A 22,183-nucleotide genomic window follows, 5' to 3' on the forward strand; every position below is an offset into this window, starting at 1 on the left:
CCTTAATCAATGCTTTATTTGTTCATACTTTTTAACTAGTTCATTACAAGCAAATCAATTTACTGGGACCATTTATCAGACATTGCTGCTCTCGACCCGACATTCGCTAAGAACAGCAAGCTCCGATGAAACAGTAACACCCAATACTGCACCAGCTCAGTGGCCAGGTATTAAATTAATAACTTTTTTCCTTGGCTTTGGAATGTATGGTTGCTTTCAGCCATCATGTTAAGCTACAGTTTAAAGTTAAGAAAATGATCCTGGGCTAGGCTGATGTGTTTCCCACCTCCTTTCTTTTCATCTAGCATGCAACCATGAAGCAATTGGAAGCATCTTCTGTTTCAGAATGACTGCAGATTAATATGTTGTCCAAATTCTGAAGTGTATTTAATTATAGCGGTGTTTATTTATTTAATTTTTATGCCACCCAAAAGCCAAGACTCCCTGGGCAGTTAACAAAAATCAAGAAAAAATTAAAACACACACAAACACACACGATATAAAATAACCTAAAACAACAAAACCACAATAGTTTGTCTTCCATAATTCTGTCTTAATAAACTATGGTTTGATGTGTTTCCACTCACCATAGATAAGGTTTGACTGCATTTGGACAGTGTGTTAGTCCAAAATGGCAAAAAGTGTTTCCAAATTCATGACTAAAGTGGAGGAAGCAGGAAAGTGCTTGAGTCCAAGGTCTGCCTATGTTTTAGCACTACATCCAAACTAAGACTAGTAATTAAGTCTTGAACGCTAAAAAAAAAAATGTTTTCCTGTGTTGCATACAGGTTTTCCAAAGTGGAAGTCTGTAGCTTTCCTAAATAATGTGCATATGTTGTACATCTTTTTCTTGCCCTCCATACTTCTTTTGTGAAAGATAAGCTAACTGCACATTTTTTGCAAACGGTGTTTGCTAAATGTATCTAATATTACAGAGGAAATATGAAAGTATGGATATCGCGCATATGTGAACACAATTTGTAATTGCTGTGGGCATTTATGTGCATATCATGGCTTAATCAGCTTTCTGAAACAGACTTGGTGAAAAGGTGCATGAAAAGGTCCTGGGTTTCCAGACCTTTTAATATTCCAGAATAGAGAGCTCTCTCTCACAATATCTTAATATAGTTTTTATACTAATTATAGACCACACTGTTGCATTGACCTAGTTTGCATAATAATGGTGGCAAATTGTGGGGCAATTAGCACACAATTGAAGTAGGGTTACTGCTGTATCTTACTGTTAGAGGTTGCTCTGTGACTTGTGAATGCCTGCATAGCTATACATTGCGCTAGCATGTTGAGTCAATTTTGCTAAACTGGAAAGGCACAGGCGTGCAGCCACATGGGTTACCACATATGGAAGCAGCGCAATGGGTTGGGCTCAGTGGCCTTATTGGCCCCTTCCTACTCTATACCATTCCATTCCATTCTATTTGAGAACCTGGATATTAGGGATTCATTGTGGGTTAATGAACCCAATTACCTGTTAGGTTAATCTATGGGTGCTTAATCTGTAATGTCCCAGGTCTCATGATGGCACAGAGCAATGTACAATTGAGCCTATTAAAGACTGCATTTTCAGAATGATGGTAGTACATGCTGAGCCTTTGCTACAGCAATCAGCCTTAGTAAGCCCACAATTTGTCTCTGTTGCATGCAAATAGGGCCTGTATCTTAGAATGGTTTGCAGTAGTTCCTGCAGATGCCCTCAGTCACCAACATTGCATTATCTCTTGGGTGAATTGCAAGTTGTTCCTGTTTTGTATTTTACTTGTCTCATATTAAATGGTGGTTTTGTTCTTTCTAGGAGTAGTGGCTTTTATACAATTACTGAATCATGCCGGGGAAGAAGCTCAATCTGGAATCACAGTTTTGTTGTGTGAAATTCTGACAGCAGTCTACCTTAGTCTCTTCATCCATGGCCTAGCAATGCATTCCAGCAATGAGCTGTACAGAATTGTGGCCCATCCTCTTAATGACAAAATGTGGTTTGCTGTGTTTGGTGGAGGAGCGAAGATTCCCAAGAAAGGACAAGTTCAACAAACACCAAAGATGGGTTAGTTCATTCTCTTTCTCATTCACTGATAAAAAAAACTTTAGACTCAGTGCCTTCTTAATGCAAACTGGCTTAGGCTATATGGCACTATGCCATTATGATAAAGCATAATTTAGTGCTATGTGCCTGAGTAGAAAGGAGCCCTGAGAATGCTGGCTTCATACACCTCCCCTTCTACTCCCATGTAATCAGGAAGAGGAATAAACCAGAAGCTACCTCACTTTAGCAGATTCTTGCTTTATTGTGACATACTATCAGGAATTGTGTTTCTAAATGCTCTGAAAGAAGCCAAGAAAACAGTCCAGGGTGTGGTGGTTGTTTAGAAATTTGCTTGAAGTTTCTTACTAGCTACTAACAAGAAGTTAGGAATCTTCTAAAGTGAAATTGAATTCTGCTTTAGTCTTCCTTCTGCCCCCACCCCCAGTCTATCAGGAGTACACAGAATCTTGAGGCTTTGTATAGGCTCCGTTCTCTTCATCCATGTAGTGTTGAATAATTGCTTAGTATTAAGTGCAGTCAGTGCTGCCCTTTCATCATAACGGCCACATTCACATATAAGCAAGTAATTTGATGGGATTCAAGTCTTTCGGGTTATTTAAGTGGAAAAAAGGGTTGTAGTCACAGGAGCTTGGTTCTTGGTTCTGAAGTAAACATGCACAGTATTATACTATAAATTATTCCAGTGTAACTGAATAGCTACCTTGTGCACTGCATAACCAATACAAAGAAGGTAATAGTTCTGATATAAAAGCATTTTATAAACATTTTCTGTACAATCTTTTAAACGTCTGTTTATGACAACATATGGGCATGATATTTAAATGATTGGTGAAAAATTAATTTATCTTATGTTTGACAGCCATATTCCATCTAAGAGCAGTCTGTGTTTTCTCTCTTTGGCAGGTAGGCACTTCCCTATGCCTAGCCCGCACCAGGTAGTAGTATTCTCCATGGAATGTGTGGGGTTTACCAAATCTCTAACAGCCATCAGTACTCATAGTCCTACCAAACCTGCAGGCAAGATACTAGCTCCAGTTTTAGGCTTTTTAATCCAGTGCTGATATGTGATATTGCATATTTATAAATAAAACTACAAAGAAACAAATCTGTTTGTAAGTCATGACCTCACATTTAATTGTGCACTTTCTCAATTATCTTAGCTAAATTGTATGTGATTTTGAAAGAAAAATTTATTGGTTGTTCATATATTTGGTACACTCCCTATTAAATCAGTTTTAAAATATTTTCAGTATTGAAGGAACGCCATGGCTTGCAATAATCAGAAAAATGCAGAATACTTTTGTTCATTAAGACTGCTTGTTTTGTGTCACATGACCATATGCATATGGCTGTGGATTTCTACATATTAATTTAGTGTATCAAAATCTTTGTCTCACAATGAAACTGAATTCAGTAGCCATAGAAGATTAGTGAAGTATAGTGAATAATATACATTTATAGAATTTGCAAATGATCTGGTGATGTGACTGCTTTTCATATTTCTGGCTTTATTATTATTTGATCTGTGATTGGCATAAATGACACAGAAAGGCTTTGGCAGAGAAGAGCTTGTGTAATCATCAGCATTCTCCTAACCTATTTTCAGAATTGTAAGAAATTGCTGCTCTATATTCAACTGGCCATTCATAATACAACATAAGTGATATTTTAGTAAAGTCAAATTAAAGTTTGCAGTAGAAGTGTTTAGCATATGAGTTAGAATAGGTTATATCAATAGTGAAACAGGAGAGATTGTGGAAGGCAGAATCCTGAACATGATTTTGATAATGGACTGATTGGGGTTGTAGTTTGTCTGTCCCTTTATGTCAGAATGCCCAATTGTTGTCATCGCTGAAACACTTTTACTCATAAGCAAGTAAAACTGATTTCAGTGGAACTTGCATCCAAGTACACAGTTCAGGATTAACACCTTTTTTCAACTTATTTCAGAGAAGCAATAGGGATGTGTATATATAATCTGGGTTGATGTGTACATGTAATCTTAATTCAGTGGAACTTTGAGTGAAATGTTTCTTACCCAGACAAATTTATATTTGATTGCAGGCAACTTTAAAGGGTAACAGACAATTTAAAACAAAACTGTTCTGAAAGTGAATACATTTGTACTTTTACACTTTAGTTTATGTAGTATTGAAGTTTTAGTCTGGAAAGTTTGGGTTGCAAGTTCATGTTTGTACGTAATAGTTAATGACTGTTTGCTAGTTGTAAAGCCTCTAATAACAAGTGGCTTCAAGATAATATAGTACATCTCCAGATTAGGGGCCCATAGTAGCAGGATTGGCACTGGTTTGTGGTGCAATTTGAGTAGTTGGTGCTGGGGGAGCCCATTTCCATGCTCTGTCTGTTGGCCTGTGGTGTTTTTAGGATTCCATTTTGTTTCCCATGCTATTTAACATATACATGAAACTTCTGGGGAAAGGCTATCTGGTGCTTCTGGTATGCTAGCATTACCCAATTCTCTCTCATTGCTCTATCTAAATATGTGTCTGATGTCAGTAATGGACTGACAGAGAGTAACTAGTTTGAAAGTTAATCCAGGCTTTCTGGTCAGACAAGAAGGAGGTGCTCTAACTACTTGAAAAGGCAGATCAGGGAACAGCCTGCAGCACTAGTGGTGGCAGTCTCCCTGAAGACTCAAGATCACAGCCTGCAATTTGAAAGCCCAGGTTCTGTTGGTGGTTAGGAGTGTGTTTACACAGTACAGTCCCATGTGCTAACTGGTCTTTGAGAGGGCAGAACTACCTACCTGTTTGTCTTAGCTGCATCCCATTTGGACTATTGTAACACAGTCTATATGAGGTTGCTGCTGAAGACTGTTTTGAAGCAGCAGGTTCAAGATGTAGCAGACAACATTGCCTGGGCCCTGTTACATAGAGCATGTGCCCTTTCATACATCTGTTTCACTAATAACTGCTCTTTCAGGGCACAATTCAAAGTGCTTGTAATGATCCATGAAGCCCTGTATGCTTGGAACCAGGCTACCTGAAAGACCACCTTCTCCCATAGGGGATTTGCCCAGGTTTCATGGGAGCCCCTCTCTTGGTCCCACTTCCATCAGAGGAACATTTTATGAGAATGGAAGAAAAGGCCTCATTGGCTGTTCCCCTGCTCTGGAGCTCCCTGGCAAGAGAGGTTAGGTTGGCCTCATTTCTGCTGCCTTTCCATAGGCAGACAGGAATATTTTATAATGTTTTTATATCAATAGGCCTTTGGCATATAAACTCCTCTGATGCTGTAGGATTTATATTTGCTTAATTTTTATGCAGTCTGTTTCTTTTGTTGTGTTTTAATGTTAAGCTTTAATGAAAAGCTTGTTTTAAATTTGTATTGTATTGTCTGCCACCTTGAGTGCCATCTCTGGCAAAAGATCTATATATTAATTTAAATAATTAGCAAGGAGTCTCAGTTTGCTTTCATGTCACAGGCACAGTTCATGGATGTGTGGCTGAAAGGTGTAGAAAGATTCTACAGTAGTTATGTACATGCTCTATGGTGCACTTTTTGTGTATGAATAGTTGTACAGTTAGGCAAAAACATTTGCTTATGCTTAAAGAAATTGGGGCTGCCCTTGAAAACAGTCCTGCAGCTTGTTCAAGATCAGGCAGCATATCTGCTGACAAGAACAGGCGCTTGTTAATACATTACACCAGTCCTGCGCAGGCTACATTGGCTGTCGTTTGCTGTGTGGGCCCAATTCAAGGTGCTTAGGATAACATATAAAGCCCTAAATCAGTGATGGTGAACCTTTAAGAGACCAAGTGCCCAAACTGCAACCCAAAACCCACTTCTTTATCGCAAAGTGCCAACACTGCCAATAAAACCTGAAAACTGAGGTTTTAGTTTAGAAAAAACACCTCACAGCCAGTCCAAGCAAATACACACACACACACACACTTGGCAGTGCACTGACCGGCCATGCGACAGCTCGGACCAGTCGCGGTTAATGACATCATCACCTGGCACTGCTACTCCTTTCTGAGCATGCGCATGGCCCCTACATGCGCTGTTATCCGATGCTCAGCTGCTGGGGCGACTTGGTTCGGATGCCAACAGAGAGGGCTCTGCGTGCCCACTGTGGCATATGTGCCATAGGTTCGCCACCACTGCCATAAATGGTTTGGGATCAGGGTATCTGATGGAACGCTTATCTCCTTATATACTAACCTGATCACTGAGGTCATCATATGAGACTCTTCTACTTATTTCTGCCTCCAATGAAGTAAAGGAGGACACAGCAAGGAGAAGGGCTTTCTCTGTAATAACACCCAGCTATGGAATTTGCTTCCATCAGAAATCCAGCTGGTGTCATCTCTTTATTATTTTAGATGCCAGTTAAAAATGTTTCTGTTTCACCAATTGGTTTAATGGTTTTAATTGTTTCTACATTGTTACTTGCTGCAGTTATATTATGATTTTATAGCCATATAATTTTATTTAATTATGTATAATTTTCATTTTATATGCTTTTCAGGTTATTTTAAATGGCATAATATATTGAATGTTTAATTTTATCTCCCCCTATATCATATTTTAGCTTATTTTATTTATTTTATTTTTTATTGCTGGTTACCCTATTTTAATTTAATATATATTTGAATTCATTGTTAATTGCTGCATCATATGTTGTTAGATGCCCAGAGATCCTGTGGCCAAGGGGGCAACCTACAAATCAAATAAATAGTGAGTTGGACCTGTAGCCATCTTTCTATGAATGGAAGGGCTCTTTCCATTCATGGAAAATGCTTCAGGGCATTTTCGCTGATGAAACAGAGGTGGGAGAGCCAATGTTCATCTATTCCCTCTCCTCAAATCAAATTGCTTGGGGCACCCCCCCCCCCGCCCATGATAGTATTCAAATTGAGAGGAGAAACATCAAATATGTTCTTTGCTCTTTCCACCAGCTGGAGCATTCTGAATGGAAGCCTGCTCATGCAAAGGCTTATATGTTCAACAAATAACTCGTGTCCACACCAGTGTGTAAAAGAGTTCTTAGTGTTCTAATGGTAGGATTGAGTAGCTATTTCTGATCAAGTCTGTATGCAAAACTGTCTCAGTGGGGTGTTTTTTTTACCCTAGTTGGACTGTTGTTGGTCCCAGTTCTGGAATCTCAGCACTGTACATTCAGCATCTGGAAACCATGGAGAGAAAAAAACCAGTGGTTTGTCTGGTTTTCACACTCCACTATGGTTTTTTCCTGCCATCCATACCTAGGAGCTCCATTTTTCCATTTTTGAACAAGCACCATAGAGACCTATGGAAAGAGCAGCAACAGAAGGGGCCATTCTGTAAAACAGTCAAATGAATTTTCAGAGGTGATGATGCAGAGAAGGGTAGAGTATGGTTATTAAAATTTGTGCTGTACTATGAACCTATGTGCTACAATACATAAAAGTGCTTTGTTTGGATATCTGATAAGGAGGTTCAGATACCTGCTTAGCTGTAATACATGCTGGGCAATCCTGAATACTGTAGAGAGGTCAGAGTTGTATGGAACACATGTGCAACTACTTCTTTCAAGACAAGTTCTAGAAATCCATATTGCTCCTCATTTAATGTGCTCAGTTGCTTGGCAGTACAAGAGAACACTAAAGATGTGTCATGCCAAATAGTTATAGCAAACTACTAAACATATTTCAAGCTGTTTGGGCTTCATATGACAAACGGAATGCAAATTGGCTGTGCTGATACTTGTAATTTCTCATTGCAAGCTAAAAAGTGCTCAGAATCTTCTTGCTTGTGCCGAACATGATACAGTTTGTGATGGCTATTGAGAAATGCTTTTTAATACATCTCCATATTTCTCCTACTTAAGAAAGGTCAGTTCTTTGAAAATAGAATAATGTAATTTTTAGCGGGAATTTGTCAACTTGCCCATGAAGAACTGATCACCTTACATTTATTTGTTAATATTGATAGATAAGTGTGTTAGAAAATTTTCTGTTTATTTATTTGTGTTGTAAGGACTTGTATTACAAAAGATTTTCTGCCTAACATAGCAATCATAAACAACTTTAAAGCAAGTTTAAACAATCCTTTTTAGTGTGACTTCGTAATTAATAGATTGCTCATGTTTCAGGCCTAAATAATATAATCTAAATCAAAGTAAGAAATAAACATAGTGATTACTTCTTAGATGGAGGTGAGGAGTGGGAATTCAAAAGAACCATATTTTTCTGTATCATGTAACACTTTTTGCAAGCGTATTTTTCTGTGCCTTTATTTCAACATATAATAGTAAGCTTTTATTTTTGTTGAGCTCAAAAATTAATGCTTTATATTAAGCAATGCATGTGCATGTTCATTGTGCTGGCAAAGTTTCAAAAGACTTTGTATTAACATCTTTTTTTATCTTTAAGGTAAGTTACAGCTGGAAAGAGTATTTTGTGAACTGTTAATAAGATGTATTGACAAAACATTTAGAATGTATGAACTGTTTCTGTCAATGAGTATTTTCTATCTATAGCGTTAAAACAAACCATGCAAATTGTATGCCCCAAATTAATTTTTAATATATCTAATTCTGTTCAGAAGAACTTCAAGATAATTTACACCGTGAGAATTGAAAAGATAATATACCTAGTTGTTGAAGGGTGTTGTTTTCAGGCAAAAATAAAAGTTATGAAAGTTGTGTTAAAGAGATGCAGCAGAATCACTTCCTTGGAGATGGAGGAGTAAAGGAGAGAATATTAAAATTGAAAATTAGGAATCCTGATTTTCTAAATGTAATAGGGACTAGACTTGGTAGAAATTGGTGTTTCATGTTTGAGTGAGATATTCTTTTAAAAGATCTGCTCCAATGATTTGTCAATAAAGGCAAAATCTTTCATTTTCCTTCATTTCATTACTATAAAGATGAATCTTTTTCTCTTTGTAGCCTCTTCTCCTGTAGATGATTCTGAGAAGCAACATAAACGATTTAGACTGTCATCAAAATCATCTCCAAAAGAGAATTTGCAGACTACTTCACCCTCAATAGAGCAAGACTCTTCAAATTACAAGGAGAAATTTATTCCTCCTGAACTTAGTATCTGGGACTACTTCATAGCAAAGGTATTAGCAGGGGAGGGCTCATTTTAACAAGTGGAAGAAATGACAAGTGAACTTTGTAGACTTGAATCTCAAGGGAAAGGACTGTCAACTCCTGCTTCTAACTAGTGTTCTCATAAATGGCTTAAATTTTTCAAATAAAATCATCAATTTCATCTAAGTGAGAAATATGCAGAGTGTGTGTTTTAACAGAACTATGGCAGCAATTCCTTCTGCAGTTAGTTGGGATAACCAGGGTCTATCAAGCCAACTTCATCTTGTTGATATGCCCTACTATATTTCTTGAAAGGAAGCAGAATCAGCTACATTCTATATTTGCTGCTTCCTGCTGTCACTAATACAAAACTAATTACAAAGCAGTGTTCACACCATTACTACCTAACCATTTTTATGTGATGGCTAGAGTGACAGCGGGATTTTTGTCTTCAGATGCTCAGTTTCTTTTCATGCAACTACCTTTTGATGAGATAACTTTATATCATGGCAGCACCTAAATCACTGAAATAGTCCTGTTTGAATGTCAGCCCATTATATCTAAAATCAGTGTGGTATGGTGATTACAGTGTCATACTGGGGGCCTGGGAGATCTGGGTTCTAGTCTCCATTCAACTACTGAAACTCTCTGAGTGACTTTGGGACAGTCACTCACTCTCAGTCTATCCTACCTCACAGGGTTCCTCACAAAAGGAAAACAGGTGGGATATAAATGCAATCAAGTAAGACCAATAATATTGTTATGCAAGTGAAAATCTACTACATGAGAAGATCTATAAGCCAGTCTAATTTGTAAAAGCCAGCTAGGAAGAAGAGTCTTATACTAGCTGATTCACATAACATGGGAAGAAAATGTAAGACAAAAAGTTTAGCCTTTTAAAAAAGTAGGTGCATTTGATAGAAAGGAGTCCTGACATTTTTCCTGGTTGCATTAATAAGACTGGGAGACATAAAAGTAGGTTTTGTTTGTTGTTTTTACCCTTCATCATAACTGTTCTGAAATTCAAATACATGTAAATTTTTGTAAGTATTTATTTTAAACACCTTTTTAAAGTATTATTTTAAAAATAAAGTATTTAAAACAAGTATATTCTGGCATGTGTGGGATTTTGGGGCGTTTTGGTTTGGATTGAAATTATACAGTTCTTAATCTTTGTTCTTTCAGCCATTTCTTCCATCATCACAAACTAGATTTGAATATGATTCAGAAGAAAGTCAGGAAAGCAGTGATGAAGAAGACGATGGAGCTTTCTCATCAGACCTGAAGCTGCAGGAGCATTCAAATTCAAATTCATATAGGTATAAAATTTGATGCATTACTTTACTTGATTATATATTTTTGTCTGTGAAATGGGAAAAATGAATGAAAGAGGCAAACCCTTCCCAACACAGAGATGCTTCTGGGCGCAAGTACATTCCCACATTTCACTTCACTTCAACGTGCTCCCATTCTCATTTGTGATGTGATTTTTTTAAAACTTGTTTGATAGGGAAAAGTGCAAATTCTTTAAAAATGTGTATTTTCCCCCACTGGCAAAAGCATGAAAATGCTAATTTCTAAAGAATACACTTTAAATCATGCACTTTAAGTGTTCCTTTGTAAAAGTGCACATTTTAAAAAGTGTGAATTTCCAAATGTCTGCATTTTTAAAGATATTAAGAATGAACTTCATACTGCATTTCTTAATGTGTACATTTTTTAAGTGCACAATTTACAAATGCATGTTTGGAAATTTGTAAACATGTTATAATAATATGCACTTATGTTTGGAATTGCTTTCTGAGTATTGCTAAAAAGGCCAATAAATTTTTTTGTGTTTGGTTTAGTTGGTTGCTGATGCGGCTGGCTATGGTTCAACTGGTTCTTCGTAACTTGAAGACATTCTACCCTTTGGCTGGGCATGATCTCTCAGGTAATAGCCTGCCTCCAAGCATCAGTGGAAGGACTCTGGCTGGGCTTGGTGCCTTCTGAATTGCTGGGTAATGACAGCTCCCTTGATTGCCAGTCCAGCTGAGAAGCCACCACTGGGAGAAATGAGTCAGTGTGGGGATCAGAGGGAAAATAAAAAGTCAGGCAGGGAAGGAAGACAGGTTGGAGTTGCTGAAAAGCAGTGAGCAGAATGAAAGGGCAGACAAAAGGAAACAAAAAGGGAAAAAAGCATCCAGAGAGTCAAGTGGATAGAAACTGGCAGCATGAAGAACTAAACAGACAAAGAGGGAGAGCTTCCTGAGAGGAGCCGAGCTCTGAGTAGATACCTCTGGGCCTGTGCTTACCTGGCATTTCCCAGCTCATATATAACAAGACTTTAGCTCTTAAGTATCCGCAGTACCTACTTTCCCCAGTCCAGGCCCCAGGGTGCTTCCAAGAAAAGCATGAATTACAAATGTTAGAAAAGGAAGTGCAACATCTGCTTTGCCAGCAGTCAGTAGCATCTCCTAGCCTATGACTGGGTTGATGGAGGGGTAAGAAAGAGAGGAATTTGCTTTCTTAGAGGGAGGTCACCGTTTGCTGCAATTGGAGAATTTAATAAGGTAACTGTCCTTGGAGATCAGTATTGACCACTGACCAATATTTACCTCACTATTTTTAACAGAAGTAAAGGAAACAGATCATTCAGCGGATGCCAACATAAGTAGATAGGCTACGTAGGGAGTTAGCTGGCAAGACATCATTAACACATTGACTTTTTTTTCACTAGTGTAAAATACAATGTTGCTTTTCTGAAAAACATGAGGTGGGGTTGGGAGGAAAACATAACCTCAGGTAAAGGAAGAAGTGAGAGAATCAGTTGTCCTAATCATTTGCTTCTTGAAATCTGTAGATGGAAAACTATATCACTAATGATGAACTGACTTCCCTTGAACTCATTGTGATTGAACCTTCAAAGTGAATGGGGTGTGCAGTTTTTAAATGTAATAGTTTTGCGTGTTAGACATAGAAACAGCAAACATTTCATGCCAGAAAAGATGCGCTCTTTTAGAATAGTCTTCCCCAGTGTAGAGCCTTCCAGATGTGCTGGATTAAACTCCCAACAACCTCAGCCTACATGGCCATTGGCCACATTGGCTGAGTATGACAAGAGTTGTGGTGAGAGCACAAGAGCAGCTATGCTGCATCAAACCAGCATCAGTGCTGGCTAGTTCAGTATTCTGGTCACACAGTGGCCAGTTGGAGGCCTGTGAGAAGTCTTTAAGTAGGACTTGAGTGTATACAAGTGTATCTCAAGATCAAGTAGATCTTTATATCAAGTCAGTGTGCTTTAACTTTCCCTTAAAAGACTTACTGTTCTTTCTCTGCCAATGTGCAGGATCCATGTGCCTGTGAGAACTGCCTGTCTTTTGTTGAACCATAGAAAGTACTTGACAAATGCACTAATCTTAAGCAAACGAAGCACCATTTTAACTCACTAAGGTTTTTAGAATTGGACTGAAGAACTTTGGCCTCCTTCATCTTTGCTGTAATAACTGCCTCTGCAGTCCATTATCATTAACACTTGCTAATTTGCATGCAGTTGACTTTCTACAGGAATAGTTAACTCTGAAGTTCAAATCAATCTTGATGGGAAAAATCTATGTTCCTTTAAGAGAGTAAATTACGTATCTTGGGGATGACTGTGGTATAAAGCATACTAGGGATGTAATCTTCATAGAAAAGCTTGGAAATAAGAAAAATCTTACTTTGCTTGCAGAGCTTCCAGTTAGCTCTCCACTGTGTCATGCAGTTCTGAAGCTGCTTCAGCGCTGGGAACAAGTTCTTCTTAGACGACTTGAAATGCATGGTGGCCCACCAGACAATTTCATTTCTATTCATACTTCACAAGATGTATCTTCTTCAGGTCCTGCACTACTTCGTCACAAAGCCCTCTTAGAACCAACAAATACCCCTTTCAGGTAAGTGTGTACAGTGAATGAACAGTATTAAAATTTATTCTTCAGTAATGTCTGTTAAATTTCTCAAAATGCATATTTTCACTGCCATTTTCATAATCACACTCTGCCATCTGCATCACGTTTAATCTTACACTATAACTAGCAGGATGAATTCTTATTAGAAGTGTATGTGGAACAGAGGCTTGTGTGACTCTTTGAAATGCTCAGGCACAATGACAGTCTTAAATCAGATTTGTAGTATAAGATGGTTATTTACCTCAGAGCATGTAAGCACTAAGATAAAGGATAACACTTCACACACTACATTTTTTTTAGATGTTTACAGTTCTGTATGTATCCATAACTATGTGAGGGATGAATCACTTAGGATTTGAAAGTGATGCTTAATTCAGACCTGCTAACTTCTAAATAAATAATGTGGTTCTCAAACTGATCATTTTCTGAGAAGTTGGGGAACACCAAATTCATGGTACATTCCTTGAAGTCCTTTCATGATTGTTTCAGAGTTCAGCAGGTTTTCAGAACATTATGCTAATCTTGCCTTCCCCAACCTGACAGCCTCCAGATATTCTGGACTACAGCTTTCATCATGCATGATCATCATGCTGGCTGGGGTTTCCAGGTTGGGAAAGACTGTGTTTTCAACTATGCAGGTTCTATCTTCATAGTATGGTGTAGAGCCAGTGTAGTGTAGTGTGGGCCTGGGACTCAGGCAATCTGGGCTCTATTAGCCATGCAGCTCATTGGGTGACTTTGGGCCAGTCACAAATCCTCAGCCCAACCTATCTTTTAAGGCTGTTGTTGGGATGATCAGATTATGAGAAGCAGAATTATATTAACCATCTTGAGTCACTTGGAAGAAAGAAAAGCAGAATATAAATTAAGTAAATAGTATCTGCAGCAGCTTACTCAGTCACAGAACCATTGTCAATATGCAAAAGTCAAGAAAAAGTCTTGTTCATCTTGAGGTGCCAATGGCTTCTTCACAGAACTTCTGGTGATTTACTGATGTTGCAACTTGGGTACATGTGGTTTTGTGACTTGTTGTCTACCTTCATACACCTACATCTCTTAATAATAGATTGATAGTCTCTTTCCATAGCTGTAGCAGAGATCACAATAGAAGTCCAGAATTGCCTTTCAGTAGTGACTGAGATTCTTGGTAATACTGCGCCGTCAGTTGGGTCTTAATACACAGAGTGCTTTCTGTATTGCGTGTTGCAGTTTAAAAGATCTTTCAGTCAGTGGCAAAGTGTTTGGTTCAGCAGTTGAATGTCCATATTAATTTACTGGAATTGCAATCAGTCAGAAAAGCTTTACCTTCATCGATATGTATTATGCAGGGAAAATTAAAGTTAACACTGACCGTAATACCAGTGAGATGGAACTAGGTCTGTACTTATATGTGCAGAACCATATAACCTGTGGTGTTACAGAAGGGTGTCAGGTGTAGTGTATTATATTAGGAAAGAGCTGCAGCAACACTCCAAGTCAATTAGGATTTTGGAGCATGAAATATTACGTGCAAGTCTCCACCGTGAGGCATACTTTGAACTTTTGTGAAGAATGAGTCACAGATGTCAGGAAAGAGACACTTGTTGCAACAGCATGGCTTCAGTCTTTTCATAAGACTTCTGTTCCCAGCTCCTAGAAAATCAGCTCAATAATTTCTCATTGTAGTAGGAAAAAGGTGACATAAGGCTTGCCAGTAACAAATATTCTTTAAGGGCTTCTTTATACAAGGCATTTGCTGTGTGCTTATGATCCTTCACTCACAGAAATTTCTGGGGCCTCTATATGAAATTGTTGTCATCCAATGATGGCCCGACAGTTTTAACTGCTGTTAGCATTTTTTCTCCTAAATGGAGAAAATGGAACATTATTTTTAGTATCACTTTGAACTCTCCACCAAAGGCCAGTTTACTTTTGTACTGTTATTCTTGGGGAGTGTTGTTGTGATGTCGACAGAGAGAGAGAGAGTGGGAGCTATGCATGGCATCACCTTAGTTTGCACTTCCAGCTCTGTCCCATTCTGCCAGTGCTGTTGTGTGTGTTTGCAGCAGACCGATGGCGCCTTCCTCCTTGTTTCTTTCTGCATGGCTGGTTTCATTGCAATACAAAGGGGCAGGCAGAGGTCTTGGTGGAAACGGGACATTCTCAGTCTGTTGGACATTTGGGGCAAAGGCGTAGGCAAGGAGGTGTATGGGAAGGAGTGATGTAAGGACATTTAAGGGGCTCCAGCCACTCAAAGAGCCTTCCATTGCTTTCCTGTCCCCGTGCCACTCTCATATCTTTTTTCTCCCTCTCTTTCTGACTTGTAAATGCCTTGCCTCCTGTAGAAATAATATTGGTGCTATTTCTTCAGGCCTTCCTTTTTGCCTGCTTTGTCCGCCTGCTCAACAAACAACCAGTTGAAGCACATGGCTAGTCAGAAGTAAATCTGATTATCAGTGGCCTTACTCACAAATGAATCACATTCATCAAATGGAGTTATCTGTTGGCAGGGGAAGCCTGCAGGGGAGATGACTGTACTGACTTCCTTTTGGGTGGAGGGACTGTAAGCTGTAACAAATTACACAATCACAGTAACCCTCCCCCACCACCCACCCACCATGAAAGTGCACCTAGATAGGAACCTGTACCTGAGAAGTGGCACAGAACTGAAATAACACCATAGTGATCTTATGTAACACCCCTCTGCAACATGCACACAGACAAAAGAAGAGAGAAACGAGTGAGGCAAACTGTTAAGCTTTCTCAGACTATCTGGTGAGTGGCTTCCTTCCATGAGGGAACAAGAAGAACCTGCACAGGACACATTGTACAATGTGCATGTGTTGTGGAATAGAAGAATGCTTGGCTGTGTTTCTGAATGTGTGTTGCAGTGCAGCTACAGCCTTCCTCAGCTCAGCCATGGCTACTGAGTTCTTCAAGGGGAAGGGGAGCAAGCGGGCAAGGAATCACAACCAAAATTATGCTGTGTTTCCATGGCACTCTCCTTGGGCAGTTCCATGAAATGATTTAAACCACTACATGGCATCATGTAGGAAAGTATGTAGTGAGAGCCTCTTTTACAACATAGTGAGACAGCACTAATGTAAAACCCTTGTGCAAAGAAGCCCTATGTGGCTTCTTGCAGATGCACAACAATCCCACAGTAGACATTGAGATTATATGCAGTGATTTTGCATTGGTTCATTCAGCAAATGACCTCTGGGAAGGCATTCTCTTTTCCCATGCAACTGGACAAAAGGCAAGTAGAACAGTTAGCTGAAAGAGAAGAGCATGCCTTCTGTTTGGGAGGAATTTAAAAGATGTACTTTACCTGTGTATGCATAGCTCTCACAGTGTAACTGCAGAGATGCTTTAAAGCATATCTGTTACAGGCTCATGCTGCTTCATGTTCATTACTATCAGTAGCTGCGAATCTGCTCAAGACATGCACTAGGAGCAGGTGTGCTGCTTATGCAACTGCAGCAGCTGCTCCTTGTTCAGATTTCAAGATTTGCTGTAGTTTCTGTTTTCATAGACTCGTACATATATTAACTTCTATATATAATTCTTGTTTTCATTTTAGTTCTAAAAGTAATAATGCATTGTCTGTGAAGAGACTTTGGCAGTATCTCATAAAACAAGAAATGGTCCAAGAAACCTTCATCAGAAACATATTTACAAAGAAGAGATGCTTTAATGAGGTCTGTATTGTAGGCTTATATAGAAATTAAATACTGTTGACTATTCCTTAAGCACGTGTTCCTCAGAGGTTTTGAACTTGAAGTTTTCTGCCTTTTCCTTGCCAAGTCTACTTAACCTACCTTCCAGGATATCTCAAGCCTGAAACGTAAAGCATAAATTTATGTGCAGATACAATTTTATATGCTACATGCATCTTGCTGCACATTGCAACAATGAATTGGACTAATGCCAGATACCCTCTAGATCTTTGGTCTTCAACTTCTGTCACTCTCTGCCAGCATGGCCAATGATCGAGCATGATGATGAACTGTAATCTAAAACATCTAAACGAAACAAGGCTGGGCTGGTGGGTATTAAGATAATGTAGCATATCCACCCATTTGCCTTCATAATGCAGTATTTGATGATTATGTAAATTTATTTGTCTGCTATTTATTTGTCACCTAGCCAGAAAGTGTCACTAATATTGAAAGTCTGCTATACCCCTTGCCATGCCTGTTTCATAATTCCAACTATATGACTTTGGTTGTGGCTATTGATTCCAAGCTTTTCAAGTATCCATTCTGACCTTTTAGGCTCTTTAATAGTGATATTGTGAATTTTTCCAAGCTGGTTTACTACTCAGCATTTTGTCAAGTTAACATCCATTTGTAAATAATTTGGAATAGCACAATTCATATAGTTTGTCTTTTTCCATTTTTCTTTTGTGTCTCCCTGTTTTCATAGTTTCCTTTGAAACAATCAGAAATAGAACAACTGGGATATAGTATAGGTTGTCTTAGTTTCTTATCCCTTCTAAAAAACTACTCTTGCTATTCATATTAAAAGAACTTCATATAAGTATGAAATAGTTCCACTAGTGCATTAATGAAAGTGGGAAAGCAGAATATATCACTGAAAGACTTTACTTATAGAAATGTGCTTCTGAGCACATGCTTGAAAGAATTGACTACAGCACTACAGGAACATGTTTCACTAAAAGTTGCATATTCATAATGTCATAACTGTTTACATTGCCACCTAGAATTGCATGTTAGTTCATCTTGTTTTCTGTCATGTGATTTATTCTTTCTGGTGTAGTCATTAGAAGACCAAAATGAAAATATCAAAAGTACTTCAGTGGAAGAATCTGGAACCAATAAGGTATATATACAGTGAGAACAGTGATATAGGAAAAATATTTTGTACAATCAAAACCAGTTAATTCTTTTAAGAAAAGGTGATAAGATGCTGACTGAACTAAAGTGTACTATCTTCAAGACTCTCAATTCAAGTATCATGTCTACTTAGTTCTGGTCTTTTGAATAAAATGGAAAGGATGCTGAGAAACATTTAGATTTTTCCAATGTCAGCTGTCTTGTGCATTTATGGATAGGATTGATTAAGTTCATTATATTGGGCTGGATCCAGATTTGTGCCCAGAAGCTGAACTTTCCACCCCCTTCTCCCTGCCAGCTCCTGAATATGTTCCCTCAGGACTTGGGTGAGTACAGTGGTACAAGAAACTGAGGGAGAAAGTGGAGGTCATGAGGTATTAAGCAGAGACAGCTGTGGCTCCATTCACAAAATGTGCCATTGTCTGTTCTTCCTCTCTTTTGCCCTCCCTGCTCAGTAGGGTCCACCTACTCAAGAGAGAGCATGCTTGGCATCTGGCAGCTGATGGGGAAAGGAGGGGGTTGGTAAGTCAGCTACTCCCCACCTGCTTCCACAGGTGGATATTGGGATCCAACTCATTATGGAGTCCTTTTTAAAACAAAGTATGTGTCTTTTAGAGGTCAAATGAGCTGTGTATGAACCCTCAGGTTGACTAATATGCCAGGCTCATACATATGTATGCAGGTGCTTGCGTTTGTTAAGAGGGCCTACACAATTATATATGAATACTGGAAAACTGAAATCTTTCCGTTATGTTGTTGCTGTTTATATGGGTATTAACAACACTAAAAATTGCACAGTATTAGTAACATGCTTCTGAGCAATTAAATAATTGATAGTTCTTTTAAAATATTATGTAGGTACACATGGTTTGTATTTCTGTGAAACTTCCCTACTATCTTTTATTTTTAGTTTCATTAGGAGTTTAACTCAATGCAAATTAGTGGTTAAAATAGATAGATTCCAGAACCATTATCATACTTTTTACTGGACTACCTTGAACTAATAGAAGTAACTTTTTATATATAGTGCTGATCTTATTCTTACCTAATGTTTATCCTTAATTTTTTTAATGTGGCCTAAAAAGATAAATACCTTACTCTTTTAATAGGGATTTCTGTATTTTCCCTGTTTTTACTATAGATAGAGACTGACATGGGATACCCTGGAAATAAAGCAAGGATTATCCATAAAGAGTCTGACATTATTACTGCATTTGCTGTTAACAAGGTATGCAAACAATCAGAAGAGAAACTTCTCTAACTATTATGAAATGTCATAGTTTCCCTTAAAAAGCAAGAATTACTGTAATTTTACCAGAGTGACATAGATATTCTTATAAATTGTCAAGTTCTACCATCTGGAAATAGACCATTTTTCCTTCAGCATTAATGGTTATGTTCCTTGCTATAAACCCCATGTTCTTAAAATGGCCAAAAGCATAAATAGATAATTGCAGTGGAACAGTGAGGTTTCAGCACTAAGTGAGAAGTCTTTAAGTGAACAGCTTCCCTTGCAGATGGGCCACTTGAAAACCAATGTTAACCCAAATGTTGCTGTTAGATATGATATGGCTACTTCAACCATGCTTGTGGTTTTCCTGAAGCAACTAGTGGACCACTTATGGAACCAGGTGCTGAACTGGATGGATATTCTCCAGTGATGGTACTATATTTTTAAGCCGCTGTAGTCCCAAGGGAAAGAAGAGGAGCCTTATTGGATGGGTTCAAATAACCTAAACCATTCATCCTGTCAGCTTGTAATGTTTTGTCACACTTATGGTGCTGTACTAAGATGGACCTTTCATCTTACCAGTGAAGAAAGAATAGTGAAATGCAAATAGATTTAAATAGAAGTATTTAAATCCATTCACCATTTTTCCGTTTGCTATTGTGTCCTTTAGGCCAACAGGAATTGCATTGCAATAGCTTCAAGTCATGACATTCAAGAACTAGATGTTTCTGGGATTCTAGCTACACAAATCTACACTTGGGTTGATGAAGATTTAGAAGTGGAAGCTAAAGGGTATTTCTTCCTTTTACCTTTCTCCTTTGACTACATCTCTTGACTTGCATATTATATCCTATAATTTTCTGAACAGAGCCAATTTTTAAAAGCCTGTTAAAATATTGAGCTTGTGAGTGTCATTAGATCAGTCCTGATTTTCACTGATAATCAGTCTTGCAACTATCTCCTTTCAACTCTGTTCACATTAAGGCCTGGACAATTATTTCCTCATTGCTTGCACTACTGCAGTGCACCTGCATTGATACAAGGACTAATGTTGGAACTTGCTGTCCCAAAAGACTGGTCTGCCTGAACTCAGCCACTGAGTGGATTCTGGATTCTGAGGGTCAGGAACATCCTGCCTGAGTCTAAATCTTTGGCAATACTTCATGAGCTATCAAATATGAATATGTCATGAGCATGCAGTCAATCCTGGTTATACTACTTTCCTTTACAGAGCTGATGACTTCTTAGTTATACATGCTCATGATGACTTGGGAAATATGCAGGGAACTACGCCCTATACTCACAGCAATCCTGGTACACCAATCAACGTGCCCTGGCTTGGTGGTACACAGACTGGCAGAGGTGCCGCTGTGGTGAGTAATTCATTATAGACAAATCCTTTAATTATATTCTTAATAGCAACATTTTATGCTTGTATTGTTAATAACTTGTTCATAAATATATGCAGTTCTGAATCATCCTATTAAAAATGCATTTGACAATGTATTAAGTTCAGAAACTTTAACCAACTCTCAGTCCTCCTGTATATGTGTGATTCCACATCCTTAACAGTTATTTTCAAGGAAGAGAACCTGCTCCATTGGATAGGAAAGAAACTAGTATGCTGCAGTAATACAGAACATGATGGTCAAGTCATTCCTAGTTCAGAATTCATAAGGATAGCCAATCCATACATGGCGTTGGAATATATAAAAATGTATAGGAAGCACTTTGAACATGCCAAAAGACAGCAGGTAGATATTATTAGATTTAGTATAACAAACAATATTGGAGAGGCTTGACCATGCAAGTAGTTACTTTAAAGTAGTTAGATCAATTGTATTTATTTATTTATTTATTTATTTATTTGAAGTTTTTATATGCCGTCCCCTTGCTATATAGCCTCAGGACAGCTCACAGAAATAAATAAATACAAAACAAATAACAATTACAATTAAAACCCGGAAACACAACTTTAAGTAGTGCATTTGCGATTTGGGACCTGGGTATATAGGATCAGAATTCCTTTCTCTCAGAATGACCACTAGCAATACAGAGATTTCATGGCTGCAACTGTGAGACAAGAAAGTGAGGTAAGAGACAAATGAAGCTTGCTCCCACTCATGCTTGCTTCACAACCTCTTCCTCTCAGAAAGCAGAGATGTTGCCACTAGTGCAGAAGGGAGGCTCCGTGAAAATCCACATGCTGTGGCTATTTTGCAAAGGATTCTTCATGTTGGACAGACGGAAATGGCCGGACAGATCCCAGATGAGCCTAGAGTTTTGCTTTCCTTGCTTTCTTCATGGCAGATCTGGCCATTTATTTCTAATTTTACAGTGGATTCTTTTCCTTATTCAACATTTAATGCTTTCCAAGCCAACCTTGTGAAGGATATTCTTTTCCCATCATCTGTAGTGTTATATAGAATGTTCAGAATGCTTCACAAAACATTACCTTAATGTAATCATTACAGTAAATCTGTACAGTACCTCACTATTCTACACATAGATGTCATTGCTGCAAATTGAGGTGGGGCTGAAGAGAGCAGCTTACCTATGACCATCTAGTGCATTCCTGGTACAGATGGATTAGAACTGATAGAATCTTATCCTCTGTTCTTTGTTCTCTGCTTGCTTTTTCCTTTTGCCTTCTTTCTCTGTTTTTCATTTGGATTCCTGTGTCTCAGTCCACTCTGACTTGGCCAACAGCATACTGGCTTCCCCATCTCTTGGTTGAGGCCACTTTTTATTTAGCCAGGGATAATTGGCTCATTGCAGCTCAAGTGAGACTCTCAGTTCTCTGGTAGTGTCCGCTGAGATGCTGCAGGAGGACTGAGAAGGGGAAGAGGAGGGAGGAGGAGCTGTGGTAGCTTCTAAGTCAGGAATGGCATGCTGTTGTCTGAAACAACATGGTTTGTTAACCACTCCGGCTGGGTTCAGACAACATGCCAAGCTACCCCCAGCTTATAAGTCACCAAGGTCATAATGTTTTGTGAAGCTAGTCAGTGCTTGCCTTCATTCTCCAGCTAGGTCTGCATGATACTTGTAAGCCCAAGGTACCTGTCCAGCCACTTGTGCCTTAAAGTT

The 22,183-nt window shown here is 38.5% G+C and overlaps 1 protein-coding gene across 9 annotated transcripts in view; it reads left to right on the plus strand.

Annotated features, from left to right (window-relative positions):
- Positions 1 to 22,183, plus strand: part of DMXL1 (Dmx like 1) — a 99,086-nt gene that overhangs the window by 63,075 nt on the left and 13,828 nt on the right. For 4 of the 9 annotated variants that reach the window (XM_044446674.1, XM_044446675.1, XM_044446681.1 and 1 more), the window contains 12 exons: positions 40 to 167; positions 1,811 to 2,059; positions 2,963 to 3,076; positions 8,955 to 9,130; positions 10,287 to 10,420; positions 10,949 to 11,034; positions 12,811 to 13,012; positions 16,590 to 16,707; positions 17,789 to 17,851; positions 19,007 to 19,093; positions 19,767 to 19,888; positions 20,328 to 20,469. In XM_044446674.1, coding sequence (XP_044302609.1) covers positions 40 to 167; positions 1,811 to 2,059; positions 2,963 to 3,076; positions 8,955 to 9,130; positions 10,287 to 10,420; positions 10,949 to 11,034; positions 12,811 to 13,012; positions 16,590 to 16,707; positions 17,789 to 17,851; positions 19,007 to 19,093; positions 19,767 to 19,888; positions 20,328 to 20,469 — 1,621 coding nt within the window. The remainder of the gene's footprint in view (positions 1 to 39; positions 168 to 1,810; positions 2,060 to 2,962; positions 3,077 to 8,954; positions 9,131 to 10,286; positions 10,421 to 10,948; positions 11,035 to 12,810; positions 13,013 to 16,589; positions 16,708 to 17,788; positions 17,852 to 19,006; positions 19,094 to 19,766; positions 19,889 to 20,327; positions 20,470 to 22,183) is intronic. The other 5 variants (XM_044446676.1, XM_044446677.1, XM_044446678.1 and 2 more) reach the window with 3 other exon arrangements.

This window comes from Varanus komodoensis, unplaced genomic scaffold (assembly GCF_004798865.1).
Source record: "Varanus komodoensis strain SLA01 unplaced genomic scaffold, ASM479886v1 scaffold5, whole genome shotgun sequence".
Taxonomy (NCBI): Eukaryota; Metazoa; Chordata; class Lepidosauria; order Squamata; family Varanidae; genus Varanus; species Varanus komodoensis.